The sequence below is a fragment of the Lycorma delicatula genome, chromosome 6, assembly GCF_047948215.1.
Source record: "Lycorma delicatula isolate Av1 chromosome 6, ASM4794821v1, whole genome shotgun sequence".
In the NCBI taxonomy this organism is placed as follows: domain Eukaryota; kingdom Metazoa; phylum Arthropoda; class Insecta; order Hemiptera; family Fulgoridae; genus Lycorma; species Lycorma delicatula.
In genome coordinates this window covers 16,183,866-16,206,475 of record NC_134460.1, presented here as the reverse complement: position 1 = coordinate 16,206,475, position 22,610 = coordinate 16,183,866, and the positions used below count along the sequence as shown (strand labels likewise).

General features: G+C 28.7%; 2 protein-coding genes across 2 annotated transcripts in view; both read right to left on the bottom strand.

Annotated features, from left to right (window-relative positions):
* The window catches only part of LOC142326648 (superkiller complex protein 3-like), a 28,034-nt gene extending 26,966 nt beyond the window's left edge, over window positions 1-1,068 (bottom strand). Inside the window, exon 1 of the mRNA XM_075369244.1 lies at window positions 930-1,068. The gene's annotated coding sequence lies outside the window, so the exon portion shown is untranslated. The remainder of the gene's footprint in view (window positions 1-929) is intronic.
* Window positions 1,069-8,116: 7,048 nt separating this feature from the next.
* The window catches only part of LOC142326651 (uncharacterized), a 108,610-nt gene continuing 94,116 nt past the window's right edge, over window positions 8,117-22,610 (bottom strand). The window contains exons 6-8 of the mRNA XM_075369249.1: window positions 15,257-15,382; window positions 12,821-13,021; window positions 8,117-8,358 (exon numbers count right to left, since the gene is read on the bottom strand). Of these exons, the coding sequence (XP_075225364.1) occupies window positions 8,260-8,358; window positions 12,821-13,021; window positions 15,257-15,382 (426 nt within the window). The 3' untranslated portion in view covers window positions 8,117-8,259. The remainder of the gene's footprint in view (window positions 8,359-12,820; window positions 13,022-15,256; window positions 15,383-22,610) is intronic.

Sequence of the window (22,610 nt, the reverse complement as noted above, 5' to 3'; positions counted from 1 at the left end):
ATAATCAATGTAATGAGAAAAATCAAAAACTGCAGATTTGCAGTAGAAAAAGCGGAAAGAATTTATATTTCCTGTAGATCTACAGGCTTAATAGCAAAAGTGTTAATTTTAAGACTACCTATTTCAAGAAAGCATTCAAAATAAACAAATGCAGATACAAATGTTATGTATGTACCAAAGGACCTTTATTTTTACTTACATCAGATGGTATAAAAAGCTTATACCAGCTTTTTAATTATAAAAAGCTATCAAGTTACAAGACTTAACCAAAAAAAAATCATAAATTTAACTCCTAGATTATTTTTAAATAAACTGAAGAAAAACTTTCATCTGACTGAGAAAAAAACTAATAAAAAATACTTATAACCAAACCCTCCCCCCCCCCATGATCAGACTGCACTGCAATAAAACATAGACCTCTCAAGTACTATATTGTAATATATAAAATCATTCAAAATAACCTGCCCTGCATCTCTCCATAATTAATGCAATGAGAAATATCAAAGACTACAGAAATGGAGTAGAAAAAGTGGGAAGGATTCATATTCATGCTTTCCTGCAGATCTGCAGGCTTAGCAGCAAAAGTGGTAATTTAAAGACTACCTATTTCAAGAAAGTGTTAATAAAAAGATATCCATAAACATCAGTATTTAAAACAAAACAAGAGTAAAACCTACAAAACAAGTTTATTTATAAATTAATTAACAACAGATCTTTTACATCTATCTATTTCATCTTCTACCCTTTGTTCTAAAGCATTTGATTATAAATAAATTTAAGAAACAAGGCCAAATCTTAGGGAGTGCAAAAATGTGGTAAAACGCTCTAGCTTCAAGTAAAAAGTTTGAAATCATCTAAGATAAAATTTAACTATTTTTATATATGGTATATGTAGCAACCAAAATAAAATCTTAATTAATACTACATACTTGTTTACAGATGTCAATACTCTGATTCCATTTTTTTTCATCTCTTGAATGCACTTGAGCTTCAGCTAATAGCGTGTCAATAATACTCTTAAATTTTGGATCTGGATTATACTTCTTAGCATTTAGCACATATTTCAGCATCATAATAACAAAGTAATTTCAGATGAGCTTTGCTAAGCATACACTGAGCATGCCAAGAACTGCTGTCTTTAGTAATACCTGTTAATGTACAAAGAATAAATCAATATAAATCTATTTTTTGGTGAAAAACGGTCTTGTCAACAACATTCAAAATTTTTAAGTTATCGTGTACAAGAAATCTTTTTCATTTCATTTAATGCTTAAAGCTACAGGATAGAATAAAAAAAACAACTGTGTCGAAGATACAATTCCTATGCAGATTCTTGACAATACTACTGTCGATAGACTTATATTTTTATAGCTTTAACTTTTTTAATTTGAGACATATCAAATAAGCCTTTTGAATCTCCTGAATTTTTCTTTAGATAACAGCAGATAATGTATATTTTACAATTAAAAAGTATGCATTACATAAAAAAGATTTGTTTGCTAAATTACATCTTTTTAAAATACAATGTCATTAATGACTAATATAAGGACACAAAATTATGTTATGCTAAATTAAAATTTTGAAAGGCTGTAATTATTGAATAAAATTCTAGTATTGTTAATAGTTGCATTCGCGGAATTATAGCAAAATACATTTATAACTTTATAATGGTCTATTGCAGTGATTCTCAACCTTTATAAGGGGTAGATAAAAAAAAGATGGATTAGATAAAAAAACAACCTAAGTACAGGAAGATCTTATTTGCCCATAGGTTAACCATCAGAACCCAAGAAATAAAATAACTTATCACAAGCAATTGCCCGCCCAGAACCCCTTAGAGTTCGAGTTCTAATTACTGGAATATTACTCTCCCTGAAATAGTCACAGTACTTTGCTATTTCTGTGAGTTTCAAGCTAAATAATTCTCACTGTATTTGTGTAGCGAAAAAATAAAATATTAATAATAACAGATATCTTGAGACTGGACTTAATTTATCCCATAATCACTTTTAACGGTCTTAAGCAATTTCATTTCAACAAAATTATCTTAATTCCCTTATACCTGCCATCATAATAAGCCACATCTATACTGCTTTTGACTTTATGTTAACATAAAAAGCACAAAAAATTTTTTTTTTAAATATGGCTTATTAACTCTAATAACTAAACTAAAACCTTTTTAAAAATAAACTGAAATATCTATAAATGCACAACTTGTTTAGTTTGATCCATTTTATGTCTAGTTACAGGAATGTTCTTTTTTTTATATTTTGCTATTATTTCCCAAAACTGCTATTATATAGTGTATAATATTGTTACACTATGCTGTATTATGATAGAATAGTTTAAAAAAAAATAAATATGGATCTTCATTGCCTGTAGGCTGTATCATATTTTTTTTTTTTAAGCCAATTCTGTTACTATCTATTATATCAGTCACGAGCTTGGTTCTGATTCCTGATGAATAACATAGATTCCACTGTTGCTTACTTATTTTAAAATAACAGTAACAACGGCACATTAACAGTTAGTGATAAGCAATACATTCAGATCTAACTACTGCTTAGATTAGGTATTTATCTATTATTAATTAGACATTTGTCCATGTGAGATAATGCTCTTCAAGAGCATATTGTAAAAATTTTAAATCATAATTTTCATAAATATGAATACTTGCTTATTAACTTTTTTCATTTGCTTCCATCTACTGAAAATAATTGAATGTAATGAACAAATAACTGATACTCTACTAATATTTAATGCACCAGTTCTGCTGATACAGCCCTAAGTTTTACCATAAGTGCTACCAATTCTACCATATTTTGCAGTAACCTTGCTGCCACATAAGTTACGATCAATCATCAAATTTTGCAATGTCTACAAAAAATTTTCATAAAAACAATTTCTTTTTTCAGTTTTTAGATAAGAAATACATCATAAATGAAACAATGAAAGCTAAAACATATCCCAAAATAATATGATTTCCTTAGGAAATAAACAATGATTATTAAAAATATATATATCGCTTATAAATCTCAGAATCGATCAATTGAAACTTCCAAATGAGTTTTTGTTGAAAATTCCATATAATGTTATGGACTTTTTTAATTACATAAAAAATACAAGGTAAAATTTTTAAATTAAAATTTTGAAACAAAAACAAGAATGCTGCTTTGAAATTCCCTATATAATTTTTAAAAATGTTGTAAATTTATTTGATATTTTTATAATTTTAAAATTTGTGAGGGTTGAACATTCAACAGTGAGAATGGATTAATAACAACAAGTCATACAATTACTATGTGGATGTGACCACATTTCCTGTATGGCCACAGTTAACAGTGCCCATTTTAACATGGTTAACCAAGTAAAAAACCATGCATTAAATAAAAATTTTATGGGAATCAGTTTCTTAACATCAATTAAAGCGTACTCCAAATAAATCAAGTTTGGTTTATAACAACATGGAAAAACGGGAACACAAGCATAAAGCTGCAGACTACTACTGCACTACCACGATAACAGGAAAAAGAAATCTGGGTAACCAAGGAAACAATGTAGGGAATCTGAGAATACCACAAAAAGCCTCAAGTTTATCCTACAAATAAAAGAATACACTTAAGTAGAAAAATGAATAATAAGGAATATTCATCAACACATTTACTGATTTTTGTGGCAACTATATGAAATTTTTTCTTAAGTATCTGGGGTCGTCCAATTATATAAAGATGAAGAAGAAATGAGGCAACAAAATGGGATCAAAGGAGGAATCAAAAAACTTATTCTTATGAAAGATCCTTGATAAAATTTAGCAGATTATTCACCTTTTGAAATTAAAAGTAAATCAAAATAAAATGTGTATAAAGAATTTTATAGCAAATTTCTTGTTTATAAAAAAGGCAAAATGTAGCTACAACATCTAAGTATCTGTAATATGTTTCCTTTTATTTGATTTTTATATTTACACAAATAGTAGAAAAAATTCTCAATTTGTTTCAGTAACAAATCTCATGCTTAATGAAAAGAAAAATAAGTTTTCTACATGTAAAACAAAAGATTTAGGCTGATTTTTAGAAAGAAATGTTCTAATATTTAGCAATTCCATATTTTAATGCCTCAAAAAAAGTAACACATAATATGAGTCATGACTACTGTCCGTTTAAAAATTAAGTACTTTTCATGTTTAACAAAAAAGTCAGTGACATTATATTAACTTACTATTTTATTTTTATTTTTTAGCAAACTTAACCAACTATTACTCTGAGAAATGTAACTTTTGATTTCATCTTCTTCTTCTGCTGTTTTATTTTTGTTTACAATTTGATCATTATCTCATTTTGTTTCTTTCTTCTGTCCAAATGTATCCTGATTTATTTTAGGTTTTCTTATCCCTAAAAATTTGTTACTTTTTTAAAAGTTTTCCTATTCAGTATTTCTTCAATTTTATTTCCTTTCTTCCAGGTTTTGTTTGACATCTGTTTTCCATTTTGGTTTAGTTTTTTTTAGCGGTCAAAGATTCTTTTTATCAACCTTTATGGAATCATTCTAATGTAGTACCTATAAAAACAGATTCTCTTTTTCCTTACCGTATCTGATAATTTTTCTGTTTCCTTATAAGTTTGATGACTTTCCTGAGTTTTTCATTCATCTTCAATTTTTCTTAATTCAAGAATCCTTCTTTCTTTTTTCCATTTCTTCCAGAACCTTATTCAAAGTCAGGCATGCAGCTGCGTAGACTTTATAATCTGAGAGTTGTAATGCCAAATTTTGGATTTTACTGAAAGAGCTTCTGTTTTTTTTTAGATTATTAGTTACATTTCCATTTTTCTTGATCTTACTGTGTTCCCTTCTTTAATTAAACTTAATGGGCTAAATGATTTTGCTTAAATACTTATATTTCTTAACTGGATTTTTCCTTATTTGTTTGCTGTTTCCTGAGTTTTTAAAGTTAATCATGTTTTCTCAAAAGATATAAACTATCCTCTTTTTTGCCTCTACTTTTTTTAATGTGATCTTCTGAATTATCATATTTTTTTCATTTTCTGCCAGTAAAACCAAATCATCTACAAAGGCTAAATAGTCTACAGTTTAATTGTACTTTTGTAATCCAATCTTACTTGTAACCTAGGTTACAAGTAACCTTGGTTAAATTCTAGAATTTAACCAAGAATTTCTGACCTTTTCCTCCACTCCTTCATAATCTTCTTGAGAACACGAGTTTAAAAACATTGGTGAAAGTTCACCACCTTACTTCATTCCTGTTTTAATTCTGAATAATTTTGGATTTAGTTTCTATTAAAATTCATTTTATGATTTCCCTTATTCTCCTGTCAACACCAAATTCCTCTAGATCTTAAATAATATTTCCCCGTCAAGAGTCATGCTTTTTTAAAATTCACTGATGTTATTTAGTTTCAGACTTTCAAGTCTAAAAGTAATAATATTACTTTCAGATTGCAATTTGTTAAGCACGTTAACTTCCCTTTCTGAAATCCTCTACTTTCCAATTTTTAGTTCAACCTGTTGTTACAGTGTGTTCAAAAGAACTACATAGAGAACCTTGTAAGTTACAGGCAATCCTTCTTTAGATGTTAACCTCTTTCTTGTGTAAACTGAAGCAACAGATCTTTCCAATCTTCTGGAATCTTATCTTCAAACCAAATTTTTCTCAACTTCTCAATCAGTTTTTCTAATATCTCCCCATCCACATTCTAGCTATTAGCATGTTTTCACTTTGATTTCTTACTTTTTTAATTTTCTTACGATATATTGAATTTCCTGCTTGTCTGAAGGATTAGCCAGGTTAGTGGAAGTAGGTTTTATCTTATCAAATTCGTATTTTGGTTCTTCAGAGTTTAGTAGATTCTGAAACTTTCGATAATTCCACAGTTTTCTTCACTGTTTAGTACAATTTCTCCATTTTATTTCTTGAAGCACAGACTTGGTGGTTGGTATTTTGAAAGTCAATTTATAAGATTTAAAAAAGGTTTCTGGTGTTGTTTATTCTAGTCACTCTGTGTTAACTGATTTTGCCTGTACTTTTTGTATCTTACAACCTAGGCTGTTTTGCTTTCTCTGTCATCTGAGGTAATGTTCTTATTTTGCGATCAAATACTATTTTTTTCAAGTTTTAATTTATTTGTCAAGTTGATCTCCACAAACTTCATTCCAGCACCAATGATTTTTTGTTCGCCTGTTTGCCATGACTTCAATTTACTGGTTCTGTGATTTTGTCTTGTAAATTCTCTGAATTTAGGTTTTTCTATTCTAACCCACTGGGTTGATCTAGTGGTAAACGCGTCTTTACAAATCAGCTGATTTTGAAGTCGAAAGTTCCAGTGTTCAAGTCCTAGTAAAGACAGTTACTTTTATACGGATTTGAATACTAGATCATGGATACCAGTGTGGTATCTTTGGTGGTTGAGTTTCAATTAACCACACATCTCAGAAATAGTCGGTCAGAGACTGTACAAGACTTCACACTTCATTTACACTCATACATATCATCCTCTGAAGTAATACCTGATGGCAATTCCTGGAGGCTAAACAGGAAAAAATAAAGGTTTTCTATTCTATTGACTAGAGTAAAGAACTTCTCTGTTTTGTTTGAGTTTTCTTCAATCTGTTCTGAGAATTATGCTCTCTTTCTGTTTTGGAATGACTTTTATGATAGACCTTGCTCATATAATGTCTCGATATTTGTGAGTTTAATTACTTTTACCTTCATTATTCTTTCCTCCATTTGTAGGAAACTGTTAAGTGATCCATTTGAAATTCTTCAAGGTTTTGGTTGGGAGATCTCCTGGATCTTCGTTTGCATACAATGTTTTTGAAATTTCTGGAAAATAACTCAAAATTGAAGACACTGTACAGGCTAATCAACCTCACACCATTCTTGTCCATTCTAAAATGAGCTTGAAGGTTTTCTACAAGGTCTTTTCTTTTCTGACCTGCATTTTTAAGTCTCAAAAGTAGAATTTTAGCATTTTGTTCTAGAAATTTGTATATTTCTTGTTCAGGAAGTTTCCAGAATTCTTTGACCTTCTCTATGATTTTCTTTTGCTGGGCTGTTTGGGGTAAGGCAGTTGATCAGAGTGTAGTTTTTGTTTCACAACTATTGTCAGAAGAAAAAGCCTTTCAGAAGAGGAGAAGTTTTTGACTACGTTTAAATTTTTTAACGTTAAATTCCTTTTAAAATGCTGTAATTTTCTGATTCTATTGTATTTTCATCTGTAAATACAGTTTCCAAAATTGCTATAATTAGAATTTGTTCTTCATAAAAAATTTTAGTTAGTATTTTAATTTTCCTACTTTAAGAAGAGAGTTTGTGTTTAAAGTTTCAAAGAATTCTTGTGTTTTGATTAATTTAATTATTGTGTGTTTTCAAGAGGTTCCAATTTCTCTTTGCATGTGATCTGAGATCGCCAGAATCCACTGGCCTTGTTGCACCACTTATGAGATGGTGGATTTCAATTCTTGAGTTATTTTCTTATATATATTAGCAAATTTACCACCTGGCTAACTCCATTATCACAAATATCACAAGCATCTTGAGTTATTTTAAGCTGTTTTTCTTGTTTGGAAAAACAGAATTTATTCTACCTAAAGTTTACAAATAAAACTGAGTCCTACAGATTACTCTACTCTTGTTAAGTCAGAAATTTCTTTCTTTTTCAACCCAGGATCACCATATGAAGCCATTTTGGTTCTAGTCAGAAGATACTTGAAGAAAATTTTCCTCTACATTTTCCATGTCAGAGAATCAAACTCAATTATAAGAAAGATCCCTTATAAAATAAAAAAAAAGAACCAGGGAAGAGAGTCTTTTAAAATCTGACACTCTCACATAGTGGGAAAAGAATCTAAAAATTATAATTCTGTTTGGCCCCTCAAGATTTAACAAATTTTTTTTTTTAAATGAAACACAACACATTTATATTGTGTAAATATAAATAAATAATAATGAAAAAATAAGCAATATTAATGTAAGTTAAAAAATACAGCTAGATAACAAAAAAATACAATCACCTGTTTCTATTAGATCTCTGGCATCAGAATACAAAGAATTTCTTATTAATTGTGCAGCTTTAGCTAATAAACCAGAATAAGATGCAGGATTTCCTTTAAGAAGTTCATCACACCAAGGCGTAATATCACTCTCAACATTACGTATAATATTAGGTTCTTCAATGCTCAGTTCACCAAACATTTTGCAAGCTAATTCCTTTAAATTTAAATCAGATGTTTCAGCAGCACAATCTATGATTTCATTAATTTTTTTAAAACTGTAAAGTATTTCCAATAATTTCTTTTTAGCTTTAACAGGATCCCTTTCAGTGATGACCAAAGCTTCAATAACTAAAACATACGATTTAAAAAATAATCATACACAAGTACATAAAAATATAATTCTAAATTCTAAAACACTTAAAATTCACTTATCAAAACCTTTCCCTTTTTATCCTACTAACATTTTCTATAAACCACATTTATCATACAATAAAAAATAAACAGCAGGAAAATGTATACAAACATATTTTTTATGAAGCTATTTTAGCAAGTCAATAGTTAGGTGGGTTACATAACTTGGAACACAAGTGGGTTAGAATTGTTCTACAGTAGATATCTGAAGGGATCAAGCATCCCAGTAGAAGGCGACTATGTCATATAGGCCAGACTAAAGAAACATGTAAAGAAGTGAATAGGAGTTAATAGTTTAGTTTTATCCATAACCAATTTATTATTAGCAGTAAAAAAAAAAACTGCTTTATAAGAGTGATATCAGTTTTTCTATGTTCATTACAATAATAAGAGATAGTAACACAAAAAACATGAAATAGACAAAATTTTAATTGCAACTTCCTCTATTTCTATCCTGAGAAAGACTTATACAGACTAAAATAAAAAAAAAATTGCACTGCAGCAATAAAATCTTTTCAATTACTGTACTAAGCTCAACAAAAAGTTCATGAAAGTGTACAAAATTGGAAAAAATATAGAAAAGTTGAAGGACTAAAGACAACCACAGCGATTCATTTCCAATTTTAAGTTAAGTTGATTGGAATAACTCTGAAAGAAAATGAATGTGAATTCATTGTAATAATGAATGCAAATTGGAATAAGAATGTGTTATTAGAATTTATATAAGTTGAATTAGAATGTTCTGAACAATTAATTACACTTCATTATTACTAATAATAATTTATACAGAACTGATATAAATTTCCGGAATTTACAAAGTGTGTTCAAAAAGTAATGAGAATTTTGAAATTTCACTGGATGTATTAGTCAGATTCTCTGCATTTTTTCACTGTTGTATTAGTAAACACGTCTGAAAAGTATCTGTAAATTTTTAGCCATACTGGATGTTTAGTCTGTTGTAAGCTGTCAAAAGGATAACACATGTTTTGGTACAATCAAAGATTTTTTATTTTTATAGATAATTGATCAGAGAATTTGTGTTAAATTTTGCTATTAGAATGGATTAAAATGTAGCAATGTTTTAAAAATATTAAATATTACTTTTGGTGAGTCTGCTGTGAGTAAAGCAAGGGTTTATGAGTAGTATAAGCATTTCCAAGAAGATCGTGAGACCTTCCTTCAACTCAAAATGCTTATCCTTCAACTTAAAATGCTCTTTGAAGAAGAGCGTTTGAAGAAGACAAATGCCCTGGGTGCCCCAGAACATCAACAACCGATGAAAACATGGAAAAAGTAAAAGAAATGATTATGAATCATCACCGAATCACAATCAGAGAAGTAGCTGATGATGTTGGGATATCAACTGGCTCATGCCATGAAATTTTTTCAGATGTTTTGGGTATGAAACGTGACAGTGAAATTTGTTCCAAAATTGTTGAATTTTGAACCAAAACAATGGCGAATGGAAGTTGCTCAGGAGTTGCTAAATGAAGTCAACAACAATGAAGAACTACTGAAACGTGTCACAACAGGTAATGAAACATGGGTTTACAGATATCATGTCAAAACTAAGGCTCAATCATTCCAATGGAGGCTTTCTGGATCAAGACCGAAAAAAGCTCGACAAGTACGGTCGAATGTGAAGGTTATGCTCACAGTGTTCTTCGATTTTAACGGCATAGTGCATGATGAGTTCTTGTCACAAGTTCAAACAATCAACGAGTATTACATAATGCCGTTTGCATGAAGCAATCTGAAAAAAACACCCAGATGTGGCGAAACAATTCATGGCTTTTGCACCACAATAATGCGCCTGCTCACAATTCATGGTTTGTTCATCAATTTTTAGCAAAAACAACACTGTAATGATACCCCAGCCACCATATTTGCCAGACATGGCCCCGTATGACTTTTTTTCTATTTCCAAAGATAAAGAGAACCTTAAAGGGCCATCGTTTTACAAGCATAGATGAGATTGAAAGTAAATAGCTGAAAGAGCTAAACACTATTCCAAAGATTGAGTTCCAGGTTCCAGAAGTGTTTCGGGGATTGAAAAAAGCACTGGAATAAGTATATATCTAATGGGGATTATTTTGAAGGGGATAACATTATTGTAGACAAATAAATAAAATTCTTTCCAAAAAACAAAAATTCTCGTACTTTATGAACACACCTCATACACCAGTAAGGTGATCAACAGAGCAAGTTGATTATATTTTTATCAACACAGTAGTAAGTAGATATATATTTTTAACTTATATATGTACATTATATACACATTTTTATGACAAATTTATTTTTAAATTAAATTTCATAAAATTTTATTAAAATTAATTTTAATTCAAGCATTATTGCCAATAATTTATTTACATAAGCAATAAAGGTTAAAATTATAAAGAACATTTTGATATATAAACAATAAAATGCTTAGAGTGTAATGAAGTAATATGAGATTATATTACTTCGTTACGTATTACGTTGATGAAATATACAAATCTTTGATAAAATGTTTTAAGAGTTTAAAGTGATATTCTAGTAAAACTGTTACAAGGCAGGACCAATTTAGTCTGCCTGGTAGACTCAAGCAATTATGGGTCATAGCAGTAGGGATATTTTTATGCACGATATTTTTATTTAGTGTTTATGCACGCTTTTATTTTAACTAAATATTTTCATTACTTTTCATTTTAAAATTTAATAATTATTACATTTATTTATTGGTTATTTATTAGACATTTATATAACTCATTTTTTACTTTTCAGTGCATTTTTATATTTGTTAATATATTATATTTTTTTGTTTAAAATTCTCAATTTGATTTAATTCTTATTTTTTACTTTTTAGAGGGTTGTCTAATTTGTTTGCCTTTTTTTATTAATGTTAATATTAATATTAGTTAAATAAAAGCTTTTTTAAAAAATAATTTTTTATATGTAATCAAATATATTATTGTAATTTTTTTTTTTTATTTTTTACTTTTTAGTCTTAATGAACAAAAGCTTTTCATATCCAAAAAAAAATATTCTTAATAATATTTATATCTGAATATTATTGTTTGTTCAAGCTTGTTTGGTTTTAATATTTGAAAACATTACTCAAATATAAGACACATGATGTGAAGTTAATATAAAATTAAATATAATATTAAATATTAAATTAATATAAAAAAATTAAGTTAATATTAAATTTAATATAAAATTAAATATAAACTTGAAAAAAAAATGTTCAAGAAAAACACATTTAAACTTGTGATTTGGACAAAAGTCTCACTTGAGAACTTTACACAACTTTTTTACGCCAAATTTTCTGACTGCCATGGTTCAGGGCTTAAAATGTTCATAAACATACTCATCATATACTATAAACTACAGTAATATACAAATCTGCGTTTGAGGCAAACAAGGTAGAAATTCCCCGCCTTAAGTTGTAATATACAAAAATGAGAAAAATGTAACGTTAAATTATAAACATTAGAAAAATTTTGTCATACTAGTTTTAAATTATACACATATTAAAGAATGCTATTACTTTTTTCCTTAATCAATTTTCTTAAAAGGTCATAATGATTCTCTAATAAGGATATTGTTAAGATGTCTTTCCAAAATATAAATCTGATCAAAAGATTTTTGATAAATGTTACAAATATTAATTTTTTTCTTTAAGTGGAAATTAATATGTGTTTTAAAATCACAACTGCAATTAAAAGACTTTTGGGAAAATTTACATACATACTTTTCCTTTTGGGATGTAAATTAATACGCAGCTTTAAATTAGAAAAATGATTAAACATCTTCTGACAGAAGTTATAAATTAATTTTTCTCTTTTGTATGAATATTAAGATGTCTCACTAAATTGTATTTAGTATTAAAAGACTTCTGACAAAAGTTACAAATATAATTTTTCTCTTTTGTATGAATATTAATATGTTTGTTTAAAGCGCTTTTATTATTAAATGACTTTTGACAAAAGGTACAAATATAATTTTTCTCCTTAGTATGAATATTTAAATGTAATTTTAAAGTAAAACTATGATGAAAAGACTTCTGACAAAAGTTATAAATATATTTTTTCTCTTTTGAATGAATATTAATATGTCTGTTTAAAGAGCTTTTGCGATTAAATGACTTTTGACAAAACTTACAAATATAATTTTTCTCTTTTTTATGAATATTAAGATGTCTCATTAAACGGGATTTACTATTAAATGACTTTTGACAGAAGTTACAAACATAATTTTCCTCTGTTGTATTAATATTATTAAGATGTCTCTTTAAAACATTTTCAAAATTAAATGACTTTTGACAAAAGTTACTATTTTTTTTTTTTTTAGTATGAATGTTAATGTGTCTCTTTAAATAACAGTTACATCTGAATCTTTCATTGCAATATTCACAAACCAATTCTTTTCCTTTTTGCTCGAACAACTTGTTTTCACTACTTATATTCTCTATTAAATTTTCTATCGTTACATCACCGTATGCACAATTACATTCAATGGAGTTTTCATTTATAATTCCATCATTTAACGAATTATTTATGCTCTTATAAGTAATAAAATTCTTGGTACTTCCCTTGATGGTTCCTTTGTCCATAGCAACCTGTAAATTAAGTTATTTTTTATTATAATTATAAATTAATAAAAAATTATTTTAATTACAATAACATTAATAAGTGTTATCTTTCAAAAAACCACAAAATATGTATAAAAAATTGAATAATTTAAACATATATTCATAATCAACATGGTATTGAATATTAATTAATCAGAGTTAACTTCAGTATAATAAGGAACTTTACTTATTTTATAGTATGTTTATAATCTTGAGTGAAGCTTTATTATGAAATGCATGTTTTAAGAAAACCAACAAAACTAATTATTTAGCAAATTTATAACAGGTCAATATATTTATTACTTCTACATTCATATTGATTACATCTACAAACCCACACATTTTATATACACGATGTCTGGGGTGAAGGTATCTAAAACTAATGGCCCTATTCAGGAAACCAGTTCTTGAAATCTCTTACAACATAAGCTCAAACGACAGGATATATCCCCAAGATTTGTTCAGTATACTCTCAGATTCAGCAGAATACACAAATGCAGACAAGCCAACTCCAATGCAACTGTCAAGATACATGCTTTGGTTAGTAGTTTCAATTAGTTATGCATGTTCAACGGCTTGTACAAACTGAATTAAATATCAATTCTCCTACATCCAAGACATCATATTCCAAACATATGACTTCAAGAGAGACTGGAAGCTTGGTTTCACAAACTGGAAATCAAAAGGTTTTTTTAATTCCAAGAGACTGTGAATCAAGTAAGCAATGAGTTCACTGCCAGTCTAGGTAAGTCTATTAGGTGGTCTAGTTATGGACTGCAAATTCCTCCATTTGCAAGTGTACAAGTTACAAATACATCACATTAAACCAAACGTTCGTTGCCAATATCAGCTTGTAGCAGAGGCAATCATCATATTGAAAACAATCCTAATTATAATGATATTTTATTTAGAGATGAGGCAACTTTTCATACATTTGGGATAGTTAAAGACACAATTGTCAAATTTGGTATAGTGAAAACACCACACAGGAATAAAAAATTAATGAGACATACCGAAAGTCAGTATCTGTTATGATGAGAAAAGATGGCATCATTGGGCAGTTTCGTTCATGAAGTCTGAAAGGGAGCAAAGGTACCTGCCTTTCTAACGGTTTTCCCTGATTCTTGAACCAAAACCTTAACCTTTCCAGCCCAGGTCGATGGCTCAACTTGCGACTTATCCTCCCCAGAAGAGGAGGAAGAGCCAGCAAGCTGCAACACCTCACCAGGTTTAACCCACTTGGGCTTACCCTGTTTCTTAATGTCAACTGTGTCAGACATACCCTCGATCAACAATCCACTATACAGTGAACTAAATGGGTAAATCCACAAGTACAAGAAATTCACACCACTTAACCCGTGTTGGATTGACTACATGAAAATTCAGGTAAGAAAATTTTCACGTAAAATCTCAGATTAAAGTCTAATAGACATACAAACAGTCATTATCTTTTGCTAAACAAAGTGGGTGCACAATAATAAACACACAATACAAATAAAAACTATCAACACAAACAGTTGCCAATATGACAGCTGTTCAAATTAAACAAATGTATGAAATTTCAACAAATTCAAAATTAACAGACCACAAATTATTAAAGATAACAAAAACCAATAACAATAAATAAAAACTGACTAATAGACAGTCCCTGTGCCAATAGAGTAGTTCAATGAAAATAAACCCACCCACTCCCAAAAATTTGAAATAAAATACCCAAAGATAGAAACCAAAAACAAATGCCAAACCCTTACAAACAACCTAGTATAATAACTTCTGAATATTTTCAGAAACATAGCAAATAGTAACCAACTAGGTGGAACCCACACAAACCAGACTGTTTCCGCTGGCGTTGTGTGTTTCTCTCTGTGTCAGGTCCATTTTAAATTGCTTACCTGGTAAAATATTCAAATTTTACAACCGGAACAATTAAAAACAAATCACCTGGAGCTTATTGAAATGTGAATTGTATCAACAGATTATAATACATACATTTAGTTATCACCAAATTTTCAAACAAAAATTTACTCTCACACACTGATAATTTATCATTTACATATAGCATAAGTCAGTATTAATTAAATAGAACTAATAGAAATAAAAACATTTTTTTTTTATAACAGTAAAAGTAATAAAATATACATATATACAAATTACATACATATATTTATGAAATAAACAAGAGAGAAATCATGTTTATTACATGATCCAGTAATTAATACTTACATAACCTGGATAAAACCACATCTCTTCTTCTATCTTCATCATGCATAAATCATTTATTTGTTCATTGGTTCTCATATTAAGATTAGGTTGTGATGAAAGGTCATCATTCAACAAGTTCTCAGATTCCTTTAAAAAAAAGGATAATGAAAAACCTTAAAAAAAAATATGAAAACGAACTAATATTAAATCATTTTTTTTATTCTACCTGCAACTTAATAATACCATTATATACATCATAAGATTCAATTTAAAATAGATATTTTTGGTAACAAATACCATTAAAAATCTAAGTCTAATTGCTAAAAATGATACAAAAATCAAGAATTAAGACAGAAATAGACCAAAAAAAGGAAAAAAGTTGTTTTAATTAATTTTTATATAAATTTTAAACTAGTTATATACTAGTATATATACTAGTATATATAATACTAGTTATAATATAAATAGTTATAATATAATATAACTAGTTATTAAAAATGTATACAGGTTTTATTTTCTTAATGTGTAGGTTGCAATTTGTTTAACTACAGAACATAAAATCAACACCACCAAGGCCAAATGAAACGCGGATGATATATATGTAATGAAAAGATAAACAGTGAGGCCCCAAATTTCCAGACGTCAAACTAACTGGACTTTTTAAATTCAGACTCGGCAATTTAAAAAAAAAACAAATACATTATTTGAAAATTTTAACACTATTCAAATCGATCTTTGCTTCAATGGGAAGGTTTTTATCAATCTTTATTTTACTGGGTTTTTTAACAGACTTTTCTTCAATTCATTTGCATTTATTGTTGGGTAAAGTTAACAAAAATAAAAGAACACACAGCTCGTATTTGCCAAAAGAAATTGGACTTTAATTAGAAAGAAAACAACTGAACTTATGTTAAATCATAACCTTAAAAAATTAAAAGAAATTATGAAATAAACATAACTTAATTCTATATAAGAAATGTCAGCTGAATCAACATATGAATAATGATATTAAATGAGAAAATAGATGAATATGCATTTTTCAAATACACATTTTGAAAATCAACAATTTAACAAAGCCTGAAAACAAGAGAACATAAAACACCCTATTTACAATTATATACTTAGAAAAACATGACATCAATAAACATAGTATGACTGGAAAACTATTTGCATTACTGACATATGCTGTAATATTGAAAAATTAGCAATGAACAAATGTCATTAACTTAGAAAAATAAACTACAGTACATCTTATTATTGGCACTGGCCTTTTCTGAATTATGAACATCATCAAACTTAACATTAAATAATTAAAGCATGTAATTCTAGTTTAGTATAGAAAAAAGGCCACGATTATATTTCAGTATAAAAAAAGAGTTAATTACAATAATCAAATTGAAAAAAGTGAACATATAAATAGAGTTTATTTTAGTAAACAAGCTTACTTGAAAATATAAAATTACAAAGAAGTCCAAAAACGTAACTTCACATCAGGAGTTATTTTCTTTAGATTAATCTAAGAGAAGTAATATGAATTCAGTTCATGAATAGATAATAATTAATCTCTGCGATTAACGAATTACATTAAACTGAATGATAGAGTCAAGTACAAATATAAACAAATTGTAATAAGTAAGCACATAAAATATGTTTGCACATGACATAATAACATAACCTTATATAAGCCACCTGGGCTGCCTGTACTGAGTGCACTTAAGTGAATAAATGGGTTTTTAAACCCAACTTGAAAAACATAATGTACGATTTACTGAATGTTTCACAAATTTTACTAATAGCGTAACTGTTTACTATAATAAATAATGAAGGATTTGAACATCCCTTAATAACACACGAATATCGGTAAAAAATGAACTCGTGAAATTAAAGTGCACATATACATACATAGTTTTCCTTGGCGTAGTCTGTGATGGCGAATAAAAAATAACAGAGGTAACAATTTGTGATTAGAAGTTGAATTACGTAGCACCTCAGATATGTAGCAACGAATTTGGAGAGAATCTGCATCGATGAAAAAAGAAATCAGCAGCTGGAGAAGATTCGGCAGTTTGTAGCGATTGAAACACTTTCCGGAGAGACGTAATATACAGAATTTGAACTTAACAAAGAAACGAGGCAAAACAAAACATAGAGATCGGTGAAGTCACGAAACACTGACGAGTTGAACTACAGAATATTTCGACGGAGAAATACCACAACGTTTATGAGAGTACGAAGACGACAAACGTATTTAAAAACATGAAGTATGAGAGAGAAAGGTCACAGTCGATCGCACATGGTGAAAGTCTGATCTACTCTGCCGAAAAAATGGCGTAAGTGAAAAGAGGGGGAAACCAAACCTAGGCAGACCTAAGAGAGTGTGTGTTGGCAACAAGAATAGTGTCTAAGTGTTAGTATGAGAACGATTAGAGAAAACGTGTGGAATTCGGGAATTGAAGACATAACAAAAATTATTACATTATAAAACAACGTTTTAAATAGTTTAAAATAAAAAGAAGAAATGACAAAAAAAAATGTTTAGCCGACTTACCGGTACTGCTTAAATGTGTGGAAATATACTCACAGAAGACGTTATCGAAATTATCCACCTTTAAGAGATAACACAAGTTTTATATCTGTTAAAAGTTAAAAAACTCGACTGCAAAAAAAAAATGGCCCGGCCAGAGCAGATCATTAAACGAAAGTGTTATGCAGAATTCCAGAGCCCCTAAATTTATATATATATATATATATTTATTGACTTATATAGCCTATGACACTTCCAGTAACATAAGAATTCTAATGCGCTGTCATACATCTAAATCAGTTCAGCCTGATAAATATATACACTCACACACCCTAAATACATTACAATCCATTTTGAGCAGTCGTGTAAAAACTAAATTAGCATATGCTTAAATAATATTTTGTCAACTTTTCATTATTTTTAGTGGAGAAAGGTGATCATCCAGAGATTGTAACAGATTAGCTTTCAAAATAAATATAATGCTGTGGGTTCTTATAGATTGAACAATCCCATTGAAAAATCTTAAACTCGTAATATGAATTTTTTCATTATTTTTAATATTGTTAAATAAATATGTCTACTTATTTATTGTGGTGGCAATTTGGCAAATGTGTCAAACAGATAAGCATTCTTGGTTTTCACTTGCCGCTCTACCTGAACCAGACTATTGAGGTGCTATATAAGCGTACCTTAATTTTTATTTCTTTATGTGTGGTCGCCATATTTGCTTTTTATGCTGACTGTGGGTACCATCAGTTGGATCCGGCCATTTTTTTATCATAACTGGCGACCTACAGTTTGCAAGCACCCAGGCATTTTGAATTCATTTTATGGAAGGAACATGGTTCGATTAATCATTTAAATTACCCTCTTAATGTTTCAGTCAAGTCCTTTTCAAATGAATGCTTACTTAGTCTCTGACAGATTTTTCTGAAAACTCACTTGTGTAAAAAATGTCCAAAGTTTTATCTTTGCATTTTGCATGCATGATTTCATCAATCTTAACAAATTTATCCATACACCATACCATATTTTTAACATAATTACTGGTTCCAGGGCCAAAATAAAATTTCACTATGGTACATCGATACATTTCATAAATCCTATCAAGCTATGTTGATTTCCCACTCTAGATTAACAATTTCTTTGCTCCAGAAATATAGGAAACAAAGCATTGATAAGAATCTTGTCTTTCAGAACTATTTCCTACTTTAAAAACACTTCTGAAACATTTTTTCTTGCTGTATTGCCTAAACAGGTATAGCTTGAAGTAGTCTGCAAGGATGATTATTGCCATACATGATATTTGTGAAAACAATATACTGTTTTTGGAGAAACATAATAAGAACCGATGCCGCTCAACAATTTACTTATTTCTGGATTATAGATTATCAAGTGCCAAATAAAATCAAAATAAAGATAACAGTAAGTATGTCATTTTTTATTTTAGCTTGTTGTACTTGGGGATATGTTACACATGAATTTAACAAGATATGCGGTGATGAAATGTGAGGTGAAAAGAAATTTAATCTTTGCCAGGAATTGATTACAACACTAGTTTTTCTGTAACCTAATACTTTAACTACTACACTAAACCGGTAAGAGTGGACATCTGTCACTGAGGGCAGCATCTGGGAATGTCAAATCAATGTTACATAACTTCAGAATGGAATATTTTCCCTGCTTAAATGCACTTGCAGTTTCATTTTGAAATTAATGTTTGTCCATTCGTAGGTTAACATATGGAACAAATTTCAAATTATACTCGTTAAAAACATAATGAATAACAATAATTAAGTTCCAAAGTGAATCACAATTTTACTTGATCGGTTATTAATTTTATATTTCTATTTTTTACAGATATTCAATAAAATGAAATGAGCACAACAGAAAAAATAAAGTTGAGCAAAAGGAACCCAAGACAAAGAATATGTGACTTAAGCAAAATTCTGACAGCTTTTGAAAAAGAGGAAAAAATTCTTAATTATTGACCTCAAAATCAATAGGGGATGTAATGAGAAACACATATCTTGCTCTAATAAAAGCCTTGGAAGAGAGAGGTAGAGTAACGAGATTGATTCAAAACAGCCAGATTTAGATAAAACAGAATACCAAGGTTCATCAGAAGATTCTGAAGAAGATTTGGATGATGATTTACCTGATCCAGTTCAACAAGACAAGCCAAAATATACTAAAATTATAGATGATGTGATTCACCTACAAAATATTGGATATATGAAGTTTAACCAGGCATCAGGAAAAGCAATCATGTCAGAGAAATAGTACAAAGAGGGTAAATTTATTTTCAGAAATAAAAAATTAATTTTTGCTTATTTTAATAGTATTTATTAATAAATAAATAACTAAATATATATATAAATTACTATAATATAATATTATTATTATATATATAAGTTACCATTTACTGTGCTTAAAAAAAACTTTACTTTTTCTAATAATTATGAATTTCAGTGAACTTGTAATGAAGCCTGTTACAGAAAATTAGTAATTAAGAGCCTAGGTAATGAAAAGGATGAAATAATTAATTCATGTAATCATTTCTGCTAAACACTTATTTACAGAATAATACTACTTTTGTTAAAGGGAATCTTAATATAATTTTAAATAAATAGATCAGACGATCTTTTGCATTGTTATTTAATTTGTTAAAAATGAAAACTGGATTGTAATAAGCTCTTTTCTCATGACCTAATTTATATTTAATTTACTATTTCAGTGACTAAAGAAATATACCTAATCAAATTCAGTTTTTTACCTAGAGGATCAGTTGAATTTTCAGCAGGTACAAACAACATGTTCAGCTGGATTAGGATTTAAACTTTTTTTATTTTTTTTTTAATATGAATAAATTCCTATTTTTTTTCAGTGCATTTTAGTAACTGATAGTTAACTTTAGTTTACAATAATTATTCATACCAATAGGTAAAACATGTATCTTTTTTTTACTAAAAACAGAAATATAATAGAGAAATGACTTAAAGGACTTTACCAAACAGTTATGCAATTGCCATATTTTAGAAAGCACGGTGTTTTATAAATATTTATACAACACAGTGCTTTCTAAACTATGCAAAGTGCATTAAAAAAAACCTACGCTTTGAATATGTAAAGCACATTTTTAGGAGCAGTATCCTTCAAATAAGAGAAAAAATTTCCAAATAATAATTAATAAATCTGCTTTTTTCCACATGAGGTTATTTCTTTAACTTTATTATATGTACGAGTCAGAAATTCCCTCAACTGTACACAGTAACTAATATATGATATATCACATAATGGTAATTATTTAGGTAACTGAAATTTTGTTACTATGAAATGATGACATTTATAGCAATTTTAAATGTATAAGTTTAAAAATAAAAGTAGATTATGTACAACCAGATAACACTTGTAAATAATAAACTTTTACTTAAATTGCTGAAAATAATAAGATAAACTGTATTAAACAACTATCTGAAACCTCAAAATGCTTCTGTATTAAATGAGCTATGCATATCAAAACTTAAAGCTAAAATTTTGATAATTATAGCATACTATTTTTGATTGTTGGTATGACTATTAATAATAGTAATATTTTTGTTGCCAGTGAGTCTTAAATCAAAAAAGCTCCACTGGATATCAGAAGACTTATGTAATAAGTGGATAACAGTCAACCATATTAATAAATCATATTTTAAATAGAGATTTAAAACGTTATATGTATTCTATAGTTAAAAGAGAATACATTTATCTTATAGGGAATTTTTTAGTAGTATGGAAAATGCTTTTCTACATAATTAGTTATATGTTTGAATTTTCAATAATAAACTATTGAACTTATTTTCACTCATTGATGAAAGTGAATCAATTATTTTTTTATTAATTAGTTGAATTATCACTATATTAGCTGAATGCAAATACTTGTGAACTCCCCATGTGAATGAGTAAGGCAAACAAACAATAACTGAACCTGGACTTAACACTATGCGGTTCTATAAAGCCACATACAATCATGTAGCAAATTCAGTCTTGAGCATCCAGTTCTCTGATATGCAAATGAGGTTATACTATTATAAAAGAAAAAAAATTAATACAATTCAGATACATGAAATGTACTGTTAGAACTGTAATGCAGTTTCTTTCCACCATGATGTTACAAATTAGAAATAATACTAATTTTTGAGAAATCCATTTAGTATCATTCAAATAGTTGTATTTGATTTGTGTATGTCTAATAAAGACATTTTTCAATGCGTTTATAAATTTAAAGTAGTTCAAATGAATTGCAATTACACTTATTACATTAAGATGGTTCTAGAAATTATATACTCATATACATAAATGTGAAAGTTTATTGCGGTTCTGTTCGTTTGCAACAGGATCACATGAGAATCAATCGACCTTTGAGGATACATTTGTGTTTTCCCAGTTAAGCTTTTAAGCCATAGATTGAGCCCCGGCCTCCTTGGGGGTGAACTTGAGAATTTTCTTCTTGGAAGACGACCTAACACCATTTTTGATTTCATTTTTCCACATAAAAATAATAGACTATGCATTTTGAAGTATATTTGATTTTCAGCTCTCTATCTTGGTCCCTTCCCAAGAGATAGGAAATTCTAGGGTAAAGGAAAGGGGAATCAAAAGAAATATGTTCATCTACAGCAGGAGCACATCAGAACTTCTATGTCAAGAACCAGGGAAGTGTTAGAAGAAAGAGAAATTTTCAGGCTTTAAGTTATTTATCAGTATTATTTTCACAACCAAGAGGATTATGCAAACACATCAGAGGTCCAGGGGGTGGAGCCCTGACTTGCTAGTATATATATGTGTGACTTTAATGTGATACAAGTA